Here is a 21,607-nt window from a genome sequence, read left to right on the forward strand (position 1 = left end):
CCATTGCCCACCCTTACCACTCTTCCACCTATAAGTCAATACACAGAAGTTAAGGGTTTAAAATTTTTAAAAAAAGATAAAAGGGATGTTTTATGGAAAACTCTGAAAGACTTGTGTATAAAGAAATGGATGAAGAATGAAGTGAGCAGAACCAGAACAATTTTTATATGATACCAGCAGTATTGTAAAGACAACTTTGAAAGGCTTAGGAATGCTAATCAAAAATGATTAATCATAATTCCAAAGGACTTATAATAAAATATGCTACCTATCTTTTGATAGTTGATGGACTATGAGTGTAGATTGAGAAATATTTTTTTGGATGTGCTCACTTTGGAAATTTGTTTGTAATAGGGGTTTGGTTTTGTTTGCTTTCTCAGTGGGAACATAGAAAGTAGGAGGCAAATTTTCATGAAAATGAATTTTAAAAGAATGAAGCAGAACATAAGACCAAAAAAAAAAAAAAATGAGACCTGTATCTGAAAAGCTTGCTACAAAGATTTTTTTCCCCCATTAACAATTTCTTTTCTAATTTTAGCTGCATTGGATTGTGCACAAACTTTTAAATTTTATATAATCATAATTTTCCATTTTATCTTCTTTGATCAAATACTTCCTTATAATCAGTAAGTACACGGATCTTTTATATTCTCTATGCCTTTGTCATCTTTTTACTGTGATTTCCTATACAATATTATTTTCTTTTTTGTTAAACCCTTACCTTCTGCTGTCTTAAAATCAATACCGTATATTGGTTCCAAAGGAGAAGAGTACTAAAGCTAGGCATTGGGGATTAAATGACTTGCCCAGGGTCATACAACTAGGAAGTATTTGAGGCCACATTTGAACCTAGGACCTCCCCTCTCTCTCTAAACCTGGCTCTCAATCCACTGAGCCATCCAGCTGCCCCAGAATATTTTCTAAAGTTTGTCCCTTTTAATACTTTCAAATATGGACTTGACTCAGGTTATTTTTATAAAGATTTTCTAGAAAGCTAGTAGCTATGTTTTCTTCTTGATTTATTCTATAAGTTTGGCAACTACCCTTCTTTTCAGATACATTGAAAATAAGTTCAACATCTTCAGAATTTTCTCCAGAAAAAAACTCCTCTTTGGTCTAGTTTCATCCTTCACAGCTTAATTTGACCATTCTAACTGCCTTTTGTAGCATATGAAAGACTATTGTATTAGAGTCCAAATGTGATCTTTATTCAAGTCTCTTCCAAATTTGGTCTTATTTTTTGCCTTATTTTCATCCTTAACTTAAAAGGCCGTTAATATGGATTTTTGGGGTTTCTAGCCAAGCTTTCTGTAAATTTGTTTTTCTTCCCTTGCTGCTAAAAATCAGTTTCATGATTTTCCCCTCATTGGCACTCAATCATACAGAATTATTTCATATCAAATGAGATAATAATTGTAAAGCCCTTAGAACAGTGCATAGCATATAGTTATCACTAAATAAATGTTAGCTAGTATTATTACATCACCAATGGCAGAGACCTTAGGTATATCTAGCCAATAAGTAAGGAGAATATAGTTCTATTACCTAATTTGGAACTTTAGCAGGCTACTTTTATAATGGTGCTACCTGTATCCTCCTCAGAGTCTGTTTTATAACCATGTCTAAGGGGTAGGTATGTACCCTGAATTTCTGATGACACCATGTGGCTTGCTCAACCACTTAGGCCCAAGACCTGAAAGGAAATGCAGTGGCCACTGTAGCCTTTATTTCTAGATCAGTAGGGATGTAAACTTCCCTTAAAGAATTTAAAATTTTCTGTGCTTCATTTTGTACCATGTCCTAATGTAGCCAACTAAATTAAGCCGTTTGACTCATAATCAGATGAGATAATATTTATAAAGTGCTTACACAATACCTAGCATGCAGTATGTCCTTGATCAATATTTGCTCATTTCCTCCCATCCTCCATATCCTAAAAATAATTTTTTATATCTTTCTCATACTTCTGTTTCTCTGTGTATCAATAATTATCAAAATAATCATATTTTCAGGACCCAATGCTAACCATGTTTAGTAACCCGCTGATTAATAATCTGAAAAGGACATGATATAAAAATGCCATTATCTACTTCCTCATTAAAAAACTACCTCCATTGAAAGAATTTCACATTCTTCTCCACCCAAGCAATAACTTCAGTACTCTTAGTATTTGATATTATTAATAACACATGCCTCACCAACTAAGGAACTATAAATACTCGACTCATTCCCTTCAACTATCAAAATAATAAATAAAATTTAGATTTCTGAGGCCCAGATATAGCTCAAGGACAAAAAAGTAACAAGTAAAAAAAAAAGTTACAAAAAGTAACTCCAAAATGAATGGACATAAAAAGTCATCAAGTCCAGTAACTCCATTTTATAGATAAGGAAACTGAGGCTCAAAATGGTCAAATAACTGGCCTAAGGTCATCTGGGGAGTCTTAATCAGACTCGTGTCTGACCCAGAATATAGTTTCTTCCACAGTGATGTTAAATCTGATTTGGGAAGGTGAAAAAGTATGCAAATTGAGTTAAAACATTTATGTGGTCCATCTGAGTTCATTTTAAACCTCTTCTCAAAAGTCATCTTCTCAAAGTCTGTACATACCTCCTATTCTATAAGTTTTTTCTTCAGGGATAATATTGGACACAATCCTCATTCTTTGCCTCAAAGGTAAGATTTTAACTCGTGGGATTTAGAAAGTGCTTTTTCTCCCTTGGTTGAAAATATCAAATGTTGTTTTCCTTTCATGAACTATATACCATCCCAGAATCTGTATCTCCCTAATGGTAAGATAAAGTACCAGGCAGATGCTTCCCAGAAACAGTTTCTATAACCAGTGGGCAGAGAAAATAGGATGATCAAAATATGATCAAAGTTTCTTGGCCCCCATAAGATTTTTCAAAGCACTATTTTGATGGCAGGCCTTTCCTGGCATTCAACTTGCAGGCAAATAGAAAAAAAAATTTTTTAGATCACTAGAAAGTAGCAAGATGTTTAGAAAAAAAAGACACATTTTTCTCTCTTCCTAGATTCATTAGATAGGTTTACAGTCCACATTGATAAAATCATATCTCTTGAAAGTGTTAAAACAAGTTTTCTCTTTGGCAGTCATATAAGCCACTTAGAAACCAACCAACTAAAGAATGCCGTTTTATAAAAATGTTCCTTGTATACATCTCTGAATTACTTTATGTACTTAAATAGCTACCTCTACAAGGTCGTTATGAGTAAAATGCTTTGTAGATCTTAACAAATATAAATTGAGTTATCGTGACTTAAAAAAAATTATGCATATCCAAGGGTTGAATGGATATAGATATTCTTTCATTACATATTGCATTGAGAATGTAGCTAAGCTAAGCCTTAGATATGAAACATTATTGAAGAAATGTGCATTATGATCTGGTTTATATTTTTAATCTTTATCAGTAGTTTGTGTTTAGATTTATTTAGTCTTTAAAATTTTAAAAGTTGTAGGACTGATCTCTTTTTTTTTCAGCCATGACTAAAAGAGAAGCAGAGGAACTGATAGAAATTGAGATTGATGGAACAGAAAAACAAGAATGCACAGAAGAAAGGTACAGATTGTATTATCTTCACTAATTTTTTTACGTTACTTAATGTTTCTCACTGAAATCAAATGAGAGTTTTATTGACTGAAAGTCTTACAGGGTTTATTTATTGGTTTTCCCCTCAACTACATGTAGTGTGCTTTAGATTATAAAGAATTGATCTTGTAGCCTAGAATATTCTGGGTTCTAGACTTGCCTCTGATTTGGTTCAGGTGTTGTGATCCTGGTCATATCACATAACCTCTCAGCTGTGTAGACCACCTTCTAAGACTATAAATTAACAGAGAAGGAGCTGGCCTGCATTGGTAGAAGGAATTTCTTCACCAAGCCTTCTTGAATAAATGACATCCTTAGTGAAGGAAGTGGGGGAGGGGGGGAACTAAAGAAGCCGAAACATAAATAAAAAGCTAGCATCTTAGTGATTGAGAGTTACTAGTTGTATTAGTTAAACTGCCTTCCGCCCCCTATTTTAATTGTACGGGGCTTTTTCCCTCTTCTTAAACCTGATGACTAGATTCAGAAAAAATTTAACAAACCTGCTTATAGAATGTATTTATAAAATTTGGCAAGTCTGCTGAGTAGGTAGCTGCTTCTGGCTTTATTATTAACTATATAACCTAAGACAGGGCTCCTCAGATGATAAAAAACTACATTTGCATTATGCATAAAAATTGCATATTTTTAACAATAAGTGTGATAATAAAATGTGAAAATGCAGTTTTAAACTTTCATCTACAACAACCCAAAAAAAAGATGAAACTTTTTTTTTAATTTAAACATTTATTAATATTCATTTTTAACATAGTTACATGATTCATGCTCCTACAATGACACAAGACAGCTCTGAGGGATTTATGGTAAAGAAGATGAAACTTTTTGACAGTTTGAAAGGTCCTTTTTTTTTTTTTTTTTTTTTTTTAAACTTTTACCTTCCATCTTGGAATCAATACTGTATATTGATTCCAAGGCAGAAGAGTGGTAAGGGCTAGGCCAGTGATGGGCAAACTTTTTAAAGAGGGGGCCAAAGGAAAGGAAGCTCATCTATCAGTCTGTTTCTAAGGCAACTCTTTCGAAGTTTCATTGTATTGTATCTTACTCATTGCATTCATCAGATTAGGAATAATGTCAGATAGAACATTTCAGGCCTCCCCCGCCAAATCAGAGGTGTCAAACATGTGACCCACAGGCTGCTTTCAAAACCCATAATACTCCCTAAAGTGGCCTAAACCAGGTGAAAGTATAGTTGGGAAATATTTAACAAAATAAAAATACAATAAAATATATACATTGCATTCTAAAGCATGTCATTATGTGCTTGCAGGGATCTCCTTATGTTTGGTTTAGTGGACCCTGTTTCTATTTGAGTTTAACACCACTAGATTATATGACATCAAAGAACCTTTCTGGTTCTGAAATTTTTGGATATAGAGTAGCTTCCAAGGACTGACTGGCCCCCAAATTCATAGTCTGGAAAAATTGAATCAGTAAAGCAAATGATAAAAAAAAAAACTATATACAGAAATATAAGTAAACACAAGGCTATACATGCTATATCTCCATATGGCACTGCAGTCAAAGGCATAAGCCACTAGATCATTCTGGAGAGCTCCCTCTCCTTCTGAGGTACAAATCTCAGCAACATTGCCAGCAATATAGTACTGGATATTAATAGTTAAGAGTCTTTTAATGATCTTTGAATCAATCTTTTTACTAAGTGCTTAACTACATGGCAGACAAGCTTTGCAGATAAAGAGGCAAAAAATAGTCCTGACATTATGGGGCTCATTCTAATAGAGGAGTAGCATGTAAATAACTAAATGTATACAGGATATTTACAAAATGTAAAGAAGGCAGTTAAAGAGGGGAAGTCATTAGCAACTAAGAATATTTAATATAAATGTTATTTTCAAAAAAGCTATCCCCATTCTAGTTGTATCTGACTAATGACTTCAAATGCCCTGAAAATCATTAATGCCTTGTAACCTAATCTGCCCCTTACGGGAACCAGAGCCTAAGCAAAATAAATAACACCTAAGATTATCTCTTCATCCCCTCCTTTCCCCTCCCCCCCTTGCTACTAATCTCATTTTTTGTGTTCACATGAGGACTACTAAGGCTATACCAACAGTAATAAATAATGTTGACTTTAGTTATAAGTACTTACAAATCAAATAACCTAGGGGAAGAGTACATTAGGCCCCAAGAAGACAGTAGCCAGGAACAAAAAAACTGGCCATCAAGACTCCTAAAAAGTCTGCATTCCATAAATCTCCACAATACAGTATTTGAAAACAGAAACTATGTGTTTGTAATTTCTTTTCTTTCAACTTAGCCTGTAGGCTGACATATTTCTCCTCTCATTCTGCTAGTCTCCTGGCTGCCAATCAGTCAATTAATAAACCTTAAATACTTACTAAATGCCAGACAGTGGTTACCACTCTTCCTTCTCTAAGACATTTACCCATAGAACTATGTCCTTAATCAACTCAGAGGTTAATGATCCTCCATTTTCTCTAGAGCCTCATTGCCCAGCTCCTTAACTAAGCAGAAAAATTGGGCAACTAACCTCTCCCATGTGATCAGGGTCCACTTACCTTTCCTTCCACTATTAATGCACTAAAACCCATCTCTTGACTTTCTTTCAGATAGCTCTGAAGGCTATATCTTGTTTCTCAGAGAGATCATTTGCCCAAACTAACATGGGAGGAAGGCAAACATGAGGTTGAGGTAACCAACTTGCTAAGGACAAAATGGATATCTTGATCATAGAAAATGATAGAGAGCCATAAGGAAGTAGTCTTCACAGCATTATTTCATCCAGCTAAGGAAATATGGTCAGTGACTTAGTGCTAACTGGTCTCCCATAACACACATTAGCAAAGCTGCTCCAAAAGCCCTCCTTGATGATCTGTCTATTAAATCTTTAGGCTTCCAACCACTCAATGAAGGCCATACCAACAGCCCACTTAGAAGACTATCTAAGCAATCCATGCTTCAAGGGGTCATCAGAGACGGAGTTAAGCTTGAAGAAAAAACAGAGGATATCAAGTTCACAATAAACGAAACCATTGAAAAAGAAGCACTAGAGTAGTTCAGTGTCCAAAACCTCACAAGGAATTTATCCAGGTGACCCGAGCTAAGAGTTAAAAGGAAAGGAGTAGCCCACAGGGATTATTACCCTCATGAAGGATCTTGGCCCCAGTAGCCTAAGCTTAGCACCTTCCTGGACCCTACCTATCCTATTCATGTATGTTCTGAGGATACAGATCTCAGCGTCATCCTCAAGAATTTATACTGCTGAAAAGTAATAGTGGAGGCTGCTTTGTGCAAATCATGGGTCTTCCAATGATCTTTCAGTTATTCAGCAACTCTTTATTAAGTGCTTACTATGTGGCAAACGTTGCTCTAAAGTCTGGGAATACAGACAGCAAAAATAGTCCCCAACATCATAGGTCTTATGTTCTAATGGTAGCGACAGCATGTAAATAACTAGATATATACAGGATATTTACAGAATAGATAAAACGCATTCTGAGATGGGGTAGCATTGTCAGCTGGGGGAAGGAAAAATCTTATAGGAAATAGCAATTAAACTGAGTCTTGAAGAAAATTAGAAGAACTAAGAGACAAAGGTAAGGGAGCAAGTAAATAGAGAGCCACGCCTAGAGACAGGAGGTTCTAAGTTCAAATCTGTCTTCATACACTTCCCAGTTGTGTGACCCTGGGCAAGTCTCTTAACCCCCATTGCCTAGCCCAGTGATGGGCCAGATGCTGCCGGAAATGTTTTATCCCGCTTCAAGACATCATTCCTAATCTGATTGAATACAATGAGTAGGATACAATACAATGAAACTTTGAAAAAGTTGCCTTAGAAACAGACTGACAGATGAGCATTTCCTTTCCTTTGGTCCCCTCTTTAAAAAAGTTTGCCCATGGGGGCAGCTGGGTAGCTCAGTGGATTGAGAGTCAGGCCTGGAGACGGGAGGTCCTAGGTTCAAATCTGACCTCAGACACTTCCCAGCTATGTGACCCTGGGCAAGTCACTTGACCCCCATTGCCTACCCTTACCACTCTTCTGCTTTGGAACCAATGCACAGTATTGACTCCAAGACGGAAGGTAAGGGTTTTAAAAAAAAAGTTTGCCCATCACTGGAGACTTTATCACTTTTTTAAAGCCTTAGAATCAATATAAAGAGTGTCCAGGAAGAGAAGGTGATTAACATTGTCAAAGGCTACAGAAAGGTTGGTGGGGAAGGGGAAAAGGTTAGGACATTTAGATATGGCAGGTTAAAGATCATTAGTAATATTGGAGAGAGCAGTTTTTTCAGTTAAGTAATAAGGTTGGAAGCTGGATTGCAAAGGAGTGACTGAAAAGAGAAATGGCAATACCTATCATTCATGATTTTCTTGAGAAGGAAGAAAAAAAACAGGATGAGAGTGGGACTATAAGATCAAGTGAGGTGAGACATGGTAGTATTTGTAGGCAGCAGGAAAGGAGTCAGTAAATGGGAGAAATTGAAGATTAAAGAAAGAGTAGGAATGGTAGTAGGGGCAGTGTGCTGAAGATGAAGGAACGGAGATGAAAATTGACCTTACAGTAAACATGAGGGTTAATTCCTCATATAAGAACATAGTATAGTACAGTGAGGGAAGATTTCTGAGTGATGTGACATGAAGGTGGAGCTATGGAAACTCAATTTATTATTATTATTTTGGTGGGGGGCAGTGAAATATGAGTCAGAGCTCTTACCTAAAAGGATTGGGGTGAGGTGGGGAGCACAAGGGAGGAAGATAAGGTTTGGAACAACCACTGTGAATAAATAGTAGGATAGTGATTCAATTAGGAAAGAATAGAATGTTTGGGCCCCTGTATTGAAGGCCCAGTTGAGTTTAGATAACATAAATTTGTAGTGGATTTTTTCAGCTTGGTTTTGTCATTTCTACCACTTCCAATCAGCAGCATGTAATTCCATAACAAATAATACTTTTTAATTCAATATTACTAACTCATTGATTTTGTATTAGAAGGGATCTTGGAGGACATCTAGTCCAATCACCCCATGTTATGCAAGAAAATAGGCAGTGTCCTCTGTAATCAAAACCAGTTCCTCTAGTTTTTTCCACCAGCTGCACTCTTTTGGACTGGACTCCATCGTGGCCCCAAGAAACCTTATCATTAGGATACTCCTTATGCTTCAAGTTTTTATCAGCCTTGGTACTCTAAACTCATCAGTTCCCTCTGCCCTTCATGTTGGAGCACTAGAGGGTAGAACAAAGAACTAAAGCCTCCATTTATAGAGGGCTCCCAGGACAACCATCTCTTTATTTTCCACCTATTATGTGCCTTTGGACTGAGACTCTTATAAGCTTGAGACAACCCTTAAAAGGAATCTGAAAAGAGGGATAAAGGGAGTAAAGGTACTATCATACTCATGAGCCAGTATCTTCACCCTCTATTTCCCTTTTCAGCTTTCACTGGATTGTAAGCTTCTTGAAGGCAGAGACAATCTTTCTTTTTTTTATTATATATCCCCAGGATAGTTGTATCCCTTTGTGCCTAGCACAGTGCATGGCATGTAGTAGATGTTTAATAGTTTATCGATTGACTTATGCCACATGCTGTACTTTTTCAGTTGTACCACAGTGTTTATTTTAGTTTGGGAGATGTAGGGAGAAACCGTATGTAGCTTAATGTAACATAATTTGGTGAAAGGTGGAAAGGAGGCATACCACCAACAGGAAATATATACAAAAGAAAATAGCCATATCTTTGGATAGAAAATATAAGGAAAATGGCTAAAAATGGAAAGTGGCTACTATAGTTAGTAAACCACCCCCAATTGACCTGTGTTTATGTTAAAAGGTTGTTCAGTCATTTTTCAACCTACATGACCCCATTTGGGGTTTTCTTGGCAAAGATACTGGACTGGAGTGGTTTGCCCATTTTATATATGAAGAAATTGAGACAAATGTGGTTAAGTGACTTGTCCAGGGTCACACAGCTGATTACGTACCTAAGGCCAAATTTGAATTCAGAAAGATTCTTTCTGACTCCAAGCCTGGTATTCTAACCTCTGTGACACCAAGCTGCTCAGTATTAAAAGGTAAGGCTAGGGGGCAACCGTGGATTGAGAACCAGGCCTAGAGACGGGAGGTCCTAGGTTCAAATGTGGCCTCAGACACTTCCCAGCTGTGTGACCCTGGGCAAGTCACTTGACCCCCATTGCCTACCCTTACCACTCTTCTGCCTTGGGGCCAATACACAGTATTGACCCCAAGACGGAAGATAAGGGTTTTTAAAAATGTGTATATGTGTATATATATAGATATATAGATATAATATTTAATTATTATGTAATATATATAAAAGCATAATATTTAGTGCAGAGTATGTGTTCAAAAAATATATTGAAAGATGTGAATCTGGACATGGGAATCACTGTGATATAAATTTTTAATTGGAGAAACATGCATTTGATGTGACTTTTTTATTATAGGCTTTTTGTGAACTTTTTGGGTAGCCATCTAGAATAGAAAAAGTTTACTCAGTCATAAATCTATTTATTGGCCCTTTTTCCAACTTAAAGTACAGTTACAATTAATGTTTATTGTGATTATACTTAAGCACTACAAGATTTTAAAGGACTTTCTGTAAATATTTGGTGCTTTGTGAGCAACCATTGAATAAAGTCAAGTAACTAGTATTTATTAAAGAGCTCTGCAAGCTGTTGTATAAAGATAGAAAATGATAGTCATATCCATCAGGTAGCTTGTAAGTAGGTGTTCATGTTACATACACAGTTATGATAAGTGGAATATGAAAGTAAAACAGGAGAGACTCAGGCAAAGTATTCCAAGAATATTTGAAGAGAGATCTCTTTAAGCTAGGGATGGGACGGTGAAAGGGAGGACACATGGGTTAGTAATTCTGTGCTGGACCTTGAATGAATTTAATTTCAACTGGCATTTATTTTTCTTTTAATATTTCTTTTATATTTTGCTTAATTTAACTTTGCAATAGCATTTGTTTCTAGATTTAGAATTAAGAGGGACGTTGAAGGTAATCTAATTCCTTATTTTACAGATGAAGAAATTGAGACCCAGGTAGAGAAGACTACATCCTAGACAAATGCACAGAAGCAAGAGTGCAGAATAGGAGGGGGGAAATAGAAATGAAGTTTGCCTGGAACATAGAGGATGGGACGAGATTTAAAATGAAATAAGAAAAGACACATTGTTGAAGATTTTCATAGCTTAAAGGCATTTGTGTTGTATTGAAGTCATTAAAAGTTTTCAGACAGAGAAGTTAAAGTAATAAGACTTGTGTTTTTGAAGCTCTCTAAAGGGTATTAGAGAAGGGAGAAATTAGAGTCGGGAAGATCAATTAGGAAGCTATCCTATTAATAAAAAGCCATGCGTACCTGAATGAAAGTAGTAGCTGTGTGAATGAAAAAGAGTTACTGGTAAACCTGTGTGTGGTTGAGGACTTTACTAGAGTTTGCTGTGTCCTGACCATATCAAATATATTTACCTTGTTTATTTTTCTAGAATTTCATGTTCTTAATCAAGAAGTCTATTTAGTAAATTGGTAATCATACTGGTTTTTTATGACAATATTTGGCCTATCTGTCTACTGAATGTTGGTATGATTTATTTACTTCCATTAATGTTTAAATAGGTGAGAGCTACATTCAGATTTAGGGAAGGGGGTTAATTTTAAAAACTCGAGTAAGAATAGAATATTTTATTATCTAAATATAATATTCTTTAAATTTTTTTTTTGCAAGAATGGGGTGACACAAATATTTGTATTAGTAACTTAATGTTTAAAAATAATATCTTAAACATTGTTGAGTTATATCAGTAAGTTAATAATTTTTGCAGTTTATTTCAACTGTTAACCATTGCATCCTTTGATATTTAGCATTGTAGAGCAGACCTACACTCCTGCAGAATGTGTGAGTCAGGCCATAGACATCAATGAACCAATAGGGAATCTTAAGAAACTACTGGAACCAAGACTTCAGTGTTCATTGGATGCACATGAAATTTGTCTGCAAGATATTCAGGTAAAGTAGAAAAGCATGGAGTTATGTTTATAAACAGTTCAGTTCTACCTAGAATATATGAGTTAAAGTTACTTTATTATTTGTGATAAAATACAGTCTTTTTTTAGTTATTTTTTCCTGGTTTAATAAAATTATTTAACAAATACAGATTCTCTTATATCTTATTAGAGATATTATTAGCAGATATTATTGCTTTGAAAAAATCTTTCCCTAACAAATGACTTCAGTTTTCCCACCAATCTCTATATTTTTCAAAATGTAGAGAGGCTATATAGCTTATTGAAAGGTACACTGCAAAAAATACAAGAGCAAAAATGAAATTCAGAAGGGGACACAGATAAAGATAGTATTGATTATCTTTGATTAACAAGATACCTTGTTAAATTTAATGCTTAAAAAATGCTACATGTAGTAGATTTACAGTTTTATAAGTAATCCTCTTTCTATCCTTTGTTTATGGAAATATTCATAACTATCAGGTTGATAATACAAAAATCTCTCTGTCAGTCAGAAGAAACAAGACCTTGATTTAATCTAGGCACTTTTAACAGGTAATTTTGTGATTCTAGACAAGTTATTTCATCTTTCATTATCCCAGTTTCCTCATTATTTAGAATTTCTTTTAGTAATTTCTTTCATTCTTCTACCTGTAGTAGAAGTATAATAAATTATCTTGAAATTCTTTCATAGTCACGTCATTGTTTTCAATAAGAAAAATATTTCCATCCTTATTAAACAATAGCCTACATAGAATTAAAGCTAGCTAAATGATTTTTCTTAAGGACCTTTAAACATGATAGCATTATGAGACAAGGTCTCACTCTGTCACATAGTTTTCTGAATTATTCAGAAGTGATTTAATGAAAAAGATCCCAGAAATAGCGTGGAAAGTATAATCAAAACATTTTAACCTTGAGAGTCAGGTATACCTTAGTTCAAGTACTGTCTCTGACACATCCTGGCTATATGACACCAAACAGGTCATTTAACTTTCCAACCCTAAGCCACTCTAAGACTATAAATTGCAGAACATAACAGTAAAAATCCTAGATCCAGATCAGTGGTTCCCAAACTTTTTTGGCTTAGCGCCCTCTGTCACATACTATCACCGCCCCCTTACAAAGTTATTCACTGCCCCCAAATGCACCTGTGGCCATCACCGCTTCCCTGAATTGCTGCAGCACCCACCAGGGGGCAGTGGTGCCCACTTTGGGAATCACTGATCCAGATGAAGAAATCCCCTCTCAGCTCACTGGTTTTTTTCATGCTCTCTTTCCCATATTATTTGGCGGTTTTCCTCCCATCTCAGTAGATCCCAGGGGCAAGAGAAGAACTTTTAAAAAATTCAAATAAGTCAAACTCTTAATTTAGTAGAAAGGACAATTCATAATTAAACTAGGTACTTCAATTATATGAACATAATTACTCATCAGCTAACTTTATGCTTTTCTTTTCATGTTACTAGATATAGTTATTACATGTCAGCCTGAAAATGATATCCTTGCTTCTCTTTCTAAAAGATGGGTATACAAGTAATCTTAACAAGTGCGAAATTCACATCATGAAATTTTAGGCAAAGGTACCTCGTCCTTTGATTCTCCACAAAATAAGGCCTTGGCTATATGGTTTGCTTTAGTGTACAAGTTGTTCCAATTTACTTTCAAAATCCCTTAATGCATATAAACTCTAAAGAGAGGGGCTCTTGGGAAATTTTCTTGCCTATAGTTATGAATAAGACATTTGACTGACTAGGTTTTGTTTTGTTTTTAATGAGGCTACTGTAGAAGTTATTGATTAAATTGGTAGGATTTTGCAGCAGAACAGTAGAGTAAGATGTTATAAGAAATCACATTTGACTTTTGATTAAAAGAAGAATAACAAATAAGAGAAAAGAAAAAGAACCACAAAATGTTTATGATAAAAAGTGCACATTGGAAACCAAACAAAATCAATGGAGGAAATGAAGAACCAAAAAAAAGTCTCCGACATGATAATAAATATTGAAGAATACAAGATACCCAGAATACTGGATAGAAGCCTAGGACAAAAGAATATGATGGGGAATACCATCAGAAATGAAACTGGTTCTATCAAAAGCAATTTCATTCTATGTAATAAAATTGAGGAATAATAGTGATAATGGTAACAGCTAGAATTTATGGCATTTTAAGGTTTTCAAAGAATTTTACAAATATTTCTTTTGATCCTTATGATAACTGTAGGTTCTATTATTATTCCTTTGTCACAGATGAGGGAAATGGAATTAAGAGGGATTTAAGTGGTCACATAGCATCACTATTTGAACTAAGGCCTTCCTGACTCTTAGATTAGGACTCTTATAAGTAAGAACCAGAATGGTTTAGTAGTAGATGGCTAATTTCGTAGAAGTTTTGGGTTGGAATTTTGACTCTTACTATACTTCTTGAATGATCCCGAGCAAGTCACTTAATTTCTCTGTCCCCAAAGCAACTCTGTAATCCTTTAAATTGAATAGCAAAGCCAAACAAAAATAGAAATAAAGTAAGATCTGGTGTCAGTTTAATCTTAATTTAAAATGGTGGATTGAGAATAGATTTGTCCTGGTGAGAAACAAACATGGCAGAACAAACAAGAAAAGGAAATCAAAAATCAAAACAACTAGGAAGAAAAAATGAAAACTAATTTATAAGGTACTTGTATAAATAACAGAATTAGAGAAAACTGAGAGAATCTTATTGGTCTCTAAGAAAAAAGAAAGAGAGGAACAACCATAGGATTTGAGCTGGAAGGGACCCTAGAGATTATCTAATCCAGTAATGTCAAACTTTTTGGCCTCTGGACCTCTTTATACTTTCAAAAATTACCTCCAAGAGCTTTTGTTTATTGTCTATCATTATCATAATAGAAATGAAAGTAATGCATTAACTGATGTTAATTCATTTAAAACAATAATAAACTCATGGCAGTATGTCAAATTTTTATAAAAAATAACTTATCCAAAATTTTAAAATTGTGTAAAGGGTGGCATTGTCAACAATTTTTGTAAATTTCATTAATATCTGCCTATAGGAAAGAGCTAAATTCTTATCACTGTTTCTGCATTTAATGTGTCTCGATAAGTTATTTTGCTTTGAAGTATATGAAGAAAATCCAGCCTCACACAGATAAGTAGTTGAAAAAGTGAAGAGTGTTTTATGGCCTTTTCTGATAATTTTGGATATTCTTCTGTGATAATACACCAAAACTCAATAGGTAGTAGTTTCTTAAGTTTAGTTGCTATGTGGAACTTGAGACCATATCAGTAAACTTCTTGTATTCTGGTATATTAAAATCTTTTGGTCTGTCTTGCATTTTGAACATCTCTTTTACCCATTCATTATTTTGTAACATTATTCATTAGTTGTTTAGAAAATAGTGGTTCATTGAGCTATCCAAATCTTCAAAATGTCATCATATTTCATTATATAATATTCAGGGGGGAAAACAGTGGATAGTATTACTGCCTCTCTCATCAGAAAAGTCTTTAAATATGGAAAAGCTGACATGCTCATGGTGGTAAATATATAATTTTCCAAAATTCTAATTTGCTTATAAGCTCAAATTTTGTTGTTGGCAAAAAAATACTGTAAGTTGTTTTCCTTGAAGTAAAAAGCTTACTTTGTTCATTTTTGAGAAAATGTCTTTCAGAAACTCAAGTCTGAATAATATCATTTTTTCCCCTAAGTAAAAATTATGTTCTTTGAGGTAAAAAACAACTAGTTCAGTTCTCAATTAAAATGGAATCACCAGCATCAATTTTAGGTGCACAGTATAAGTCTTTTATTTGTATTTACTATTTTATAACAAAATATTAAAAAGATATGTAATCAAGGGTTGGCATTGAATAAAATTAACAGTTTTTATTGCTTCATTAAGGACATCTTAAGTGAGATTGACCTTTTTATTTATTGTGAGTGTATGGTGACTACTTGTGCTGTTTGCTATTTCTGCCATGATTTATGTAAAGGTGCCAACATATAAACTCACCACTGTTTTTCTACCATCAGTACAAATTCAAGTCAACATAGTTATTCAAGATAAGCCATGAGAATCAGAAAAGTTATTTAGCACCTTTAAATATCTCCCTATTTTTGTTTGATGCCAATCCTTCACATAAAAGAATATCTTTAGTGATTAATTAGTGCTGAGCTTGGAAGAATATAAACAGATCAAGTCCAGCACTTCCTGTAGATTTGTCCATCTGTAAGGCAAAAGTACAATTCTGCAGATGAAATAATTAGTTTATAAGTGGTCTTGTAGCTTCTGAAAACTCTGTGTATGAGAATATGTGTACAAAGACAAATGATAAGTTCATATTATTATGAAAATAATTTTGATCGATAATCCTCTCAGAGGGTGTCTTGGGACCCCCAGAGTGTTCCTAGACCATACTTTGAGAACTGCTAATTTAATGTATTCTAACCTATTAATCTAATCTTTTTAAAAATGAGAAACTTGAGGCTTTGAGAAAAACTCATTTTGTCCAAGATCACACAACTAGTAACTAGTAGAGCCAGAATTCAAAACCAAGCTCTGGCTTCCAGCCATGTTCTCATAAAACCATACATACCATGCCACATTTCAGAAGTCATGCAAGGAAATATCCATGAGTTAGTATTGCTAAGCAAGATCTAGAATGTAGATTGACAAGGATCCACGGGACAACAGCAGAATTGAATGTTAAATTTAATTGATCCAGACATACTATTGTCAGAGTTAGAAATTTCAATGGAGAATGAGGTTCCAGGCATCTATCTAGTGGTGAAGTTGCTCAGTGAGTAGAGTACAGACATCTCAGACCTTAGCTTTGTGACTCTGGACAAGTCTTTCTTAGCTACCATTTCCTCACCTATAATTGGAGATAATAGCACCTATCTTAATAGATTGTTCTGAGGATTAGATGAGCTTAACTTATAAAGGGACTTTGCAAACCTTTACAGTACTTTATATAGGCAAGCTATTACTCTTATCTAATCTAGTTCTCCTACCCATTCCCTATTTTATAGCTGAGGAATCCTCAGCCCAGAGAGGTTAAGTGACTTAAGTTTAGTCACATTGGTGACTTCTCTGTACTATGGTATTCATAGTAGGAAATTTCTGTGGTGAAGTAATTCCATTACATTCAAACACTACACTTGATTTAGCCGTTCTCCAATTAATAGGTTCTTTGTTTCCAGTTAAGTACTTACTGTGTGGCAGTCATTATGACATGCAATACAGTCTAGTAACTTAATCTCTGTGGGGGAACAATCTGTATACTTCAGTCATTTTTGAAGTATAATTCCAAATTACTTACAGAATGTTAGGATCACATCAGAAATCCACCAGAAGTATATTAATGTGCTTATCTTTAGCTCTTTCCCTACCCCCTAGTTTTTGTCAACACCAATATTTACTGGGTATGTGAAAAAAAAAAAACCTGAGTTAATAATTTTAATTTCGAGCATAATGTCTCAAAAACTTTGAAAAAACACAAGTAAGATTATTTTAGGCTTTCATACAAAATAAATTATGGCTAGTGCTGTTAATAAACAAATCAACCACAAAACAACTTAACAAGACAATAATGGATGAAAGCCGTAAGCCATTGTTTCATTGATAGTTTAATAGATACATTTTAATTGATTGATTTTGGAGGAGGATCTTCAGTAGTAAATGACTCCTTTAACAAAAATACTCCATATTCCCACTGAGGGGGAATGTAAAGTTGAAGCAGGGGGGTGTTTACATGATTATGTAAGAGAGGTTTTACAAATGAAGATCAAGCAGATATGGAAGTAAAAGGGATATAAAAAAAGTAAAAAAGGATGACACAGGCAAATCTGAAACAGCATTTCTATTTAGAACTAGAAGGAAATGTAAGTCAGAAACTGCATAGATGCTTTGACAAATAAGGAATTTGATGCTAGTGAAATAAATTGTTCTCCATTCTGATAAAATATTAGACCTGGCTGTGAAGAAACAACATTTATAATCTTAGATGTAAACAGAAACAAATCTTTTAAAGTGGAAAGGGTTACAAAATGGATTTTAAAGCAACTCTATAGTATATTCCAATATAAAATAATGACTTTAAAAATATTGTGCTTTTGTAAGATTTATTAGTAATCACTAGAAGTAAAAGAATAAAAAGGTAACAAAATAAAACTGTGAGTAAAGCCAAGACTTGAACACATAATCTAGTCTGTTAAACTTAGATATCTTACTCCGCCCTCTTCTCATTTCTTTTTTTTTTTTTTTTTTATAAACCCTTACCTTCTGTCTTGGACTCAATACTGTGTAGGCAGAAGAGTGGTAAGGGCTAGGCAATGGGGGTTAAGTAACTTGCCCAGGGTCACACAGCTGGGAAGTGTCTGAGGCTAGATTTGAACCTAGGACCTCCTGTCTCTAGGCCTGGTTCTCAATCCACTGAGCTACCCAGCTGCTCCCTGCCCTTTTCTCATTTCTCTACTTTGACTCTCTCCTATATTTTATAATTTATAAATTGCTTAAAATCATTTTAGAATTGATATTTATTCAATTCTTGGCAACTACCCTTTTTAATATTCAGTCTAACCAAACCTTAATAATTTTTCCCCTTTACATTGTGGCAAACACTTTTTACTCTTTACATTCCCTGATAGAAACAATAAAACCGTTAGCATGCATAACAGATTTAGCATGAGAGCTTGCAGTACAATATCATGTCTTAGCTAATAACAATAAATCAGGAGTTATAATCATGATATTGTATTAAGTTAAACTCAAAGTAAAAAGCATTAAACTGACACGAGGAAAGTGTATCTTTTAACAATACTAACACTATTAGTTTTATTTTATTTTTTAACAGTATTAGTTTTAAATGTATACCTGTCAAATTCCATAGTAACTATTTAAATGAAGTTACCAGAAATGTAAAAGGTAAGACAATAGTAGAAAGCAAAAACTGACAAATCAAACTCCTAGAAAGCTTTGAATATGCATGTTAGGCAATGTGCATACATATTATTCACATTAAATTTATATGTGAGTGGGTATATATTTGTACACATATATACATATGTAGATATATCTTTTATAAACCTATACACAACAAAATAGTAGTGAGGAGGAAAATTTCATCAATAGATGCAAATCTAAAAAATGATTTGTTACACAATTGGTCACAGACCCAGACATAGACAATTTTTTAAAGTAATACACATTTCAGTTTTGCAACTAAAACTATCCTCAAGCAAATTTATATCCCCAATAATTTTATTAATGAAAGAGACATTGAGTTGATCATTTTTTAAGATAATTAAACCAAGAAAAAATAAGAATTATAAATATTAACCTCAAAATTGTTAATCAAAACTTGATTAAAAAATAAAGACCAATAAAATTACAAAATATTAGCTAACTATTTTTTTTTACATTTATTAATATTCATTTTTAACATGGTTACATGATTCATGCTCCTCCTTTCCCCTTCAACCCCCCCCCCCCCGGCACCCTCCCTACCCATGCGCATTTCCACTAGTTTTGTCATGTGTCCTTGATCAAGACCAATTTCCAAATTGTTGGTAGTTGCATTGGTGTGGTAGTTTCGAGTCTACACCCTCAATCATGTCCACCCCGACCCATGCGTTCATGCAGTTGTTTTTCCTATATGTTTCCTCTCCTGCAGTCCCTCCTCTGAATGTGGGTAGCATCTTTACCATAAATCCTAACTATTTTTTAATGAGAGCCAAATTATTAAAATCAAAAATGAATAAGTATCAATCAAAATCAATGCAAAGTAAATTATCTAACACAATTTATACACACCGATCTATTAACAAAATGAAAATTTGAATGAAATGTATCTAGAAATATGTGAAATACTCAAATTAGCAAAACAGAAAATGACCTAAGTGAAGCCATTAAAAACATCAAGCTGACTCCAAAACATTATCTCACAAAACAATAACAAAACACCACAGTATCAAATTCATGAGGAATTTTGTGAAACATTTAAAGAAGAAAAAGTCTCTCCCCTAATACATAATGTTAATAAATGTGTATATATTTTAAATAGAGTGATATGTCCATCTGCCTTTTTCTATAAGACTAATGTGGTCCTAATAGCTAAACCTTGGAAAAATAGAGCAGAAGTTAAAGAACTAGTGATCAGTATCACTAATGAACATTGATGAGAAAATAGTAAATAAAAAATGAGCTGTGTATTCTAAAAATATTCATTGTGATCATGTTGAATTTATTCTAAGAAATTAGGAATGGCTTAACATTAGAGAACAAAATTACCAAATCATATCCGTAATTTGAAAAATAATTTTTAAACCAAGTGGTTACTTTAAAAGAAGTAAAACAAGTATACAATGAAGTATGACAATGTTTTTGTTTTTGTTTTTGTTTTTAAACCCTTAACCTTCCATCTTGGAGTCAATACTGTGTATTGGCTCCAAGGCAGAAGAGTGGTAAGGGTAGGCAGTAGGGATCAAGTGACTTGCCCAGGGTCACACAGCTGGGAAGTGTCTGAGGCCAGATTTGAACCTAGGACCTCCCATCTCTAGGCCTGGCTCTCAATCCACTGAGCTACCCAGCTGCCCCCCACACATCTATAATTAGTAGTTTTAGCAATAAGACTAATAAAAATTAAAAGAATAGTAGAAGTTAAAATATCCTTTTTTGTGGACAAAATAATTGTTTTCCAGGAAATCTAAATGATCAACCACAAAAAAATTAATTTCAGAAAAATAAGTCCACAAAACAGTCAGCTATATTCCATCATAAAAACAAGTAAAATTTATAGCAAATAATATTTATGCGTGCCTTTAACATGATTTATTAAATATAAGGTAACTGTTCAAATGAAACTCAATGGGATTTTTATGAATACTAAGCATTTTTTTATGGAAATAAAGGAAGAACTGAGTAATTAGAAGATGGTATTCAGTTCTCATGGTTAGGTTATGCTAGTAAAGATGGTAATATTGCCCCATTATATCTATTGATATAATTACAGTACAATCATAGAACCAAATAAACACAACAGGAGGTTAGAAATATCAAGGAAAACACTGGTAGAATATGAATAATAGATCTCAAATTATAATTTAGTAATCTGCCTTGGCATGATAGTACATGCCTATAATCCCTCCTACCAGGGAGACTGAAGCTGGTGGATCACTTGAGTTTGGAAGTTCTCAGCCTCAGTAGGGGCAAAGACAGTTGAATATACATTCACCCTTAGTTCATCACCCATGTTGTAAGCCTCTGGAAGGAGAGGGCTACCAGGGTGCCTAAGGAATGGGGGAACTGGTTCAGGTATGAAAAGTGGAATAGGTTAAAGTTTCTTTGCCAATCAGTACTGAGACCAGGCCCCATGCATTTCTAGGTTATATAAGAAGACTTATTTGCCCCCCCAAAAAAAATTTCTAATTTTTAAAATAGAGAAATATATCAGTGGAAATATCAAACACATAAGAACAACATGTATACAATAACAATCTCATGTTCAATAAATCCAAGAACACAATCACTAGGAAGTTATTCACTCACCTAAATCTGTTGAGAAAACTGGATGGCAGTATTATGGGAAAATCTGGGTATAGATTTTCATGTTCACAAATCACAACAAATTTTAGATGATTATTGATCTAAACATAAAACCTCTCTAATGACAATTCACTAAACTATAACTAGGTCAAAAATATACTATCAACCAATGCAAATTGTAACATGAAGGCGATATGGACCAATATCTTATACCATTTGCCAAGAAAAGTTCAAAACTGATACATGACCTAGCCATAAAGGGAGATGAAAACAAATTAGAGGGATAGGAAACATTACCTGTCAGATTTGTGGATAGAAGAATTTATGAATATATAAAAAGCACTGTGAGATTTTAAATGGATAATTTTGAATACGTTAAATTGAAATAGCTTTGTACAGACAAAATTATTTTAGCCAACACT

The 21,607-nt window shown here is 34.1% G+C and overlaps 1 protein-coding gene across 2 annotated transcripts in view; it reads left to right on the forward strand.

Moving 5' to 3' along the window:
• GABPA (GA binding protein transcription factor subunit alpha) overlaps nt 1-21,607 on the forward strand; it is a 76,419-nt gene that overhangs the window by 6,735 nt on the left and 48,077 nt on the right. The window contains exons 2-3 of one of the 2 annotated variants that reach the window (XM_044670263.1): nt 3,507-3,585; nt 11,504-11,648. In XM_044670263.1, the coding sequence (XP_044526198.1) occupies nt 3,509-3,585; nt 11,504-11,648 (222 nt within the window). In that variant the 5' untranslated portion in view covers nt 3,507-3,508. The remainder of the gene's footprint in view (nt 1-3,506; nt 3,586-11,503; nt 11,649-21,607) is intronic. The other variant, XM_044670264.1, reaches the window with a different exon arrangement.

The sequence above is a fragment of the Gracilinanus agilis genome, chromosome 3 (assembly GCF_016433145.1).
Source record: "Gracilinanus agilis isolate LMUSP501 chromosome 3, AgileGrace, whole genome shotgun sequence".
In the NCBI taxonomy this organism is placed as follows: domain Eukaryota; kingdom Metazoa; phylum Chordata; class Mammalia; order Didelphimorphia; family Didelphidae; genus Gracilinanus; species Gracilinanus agilis.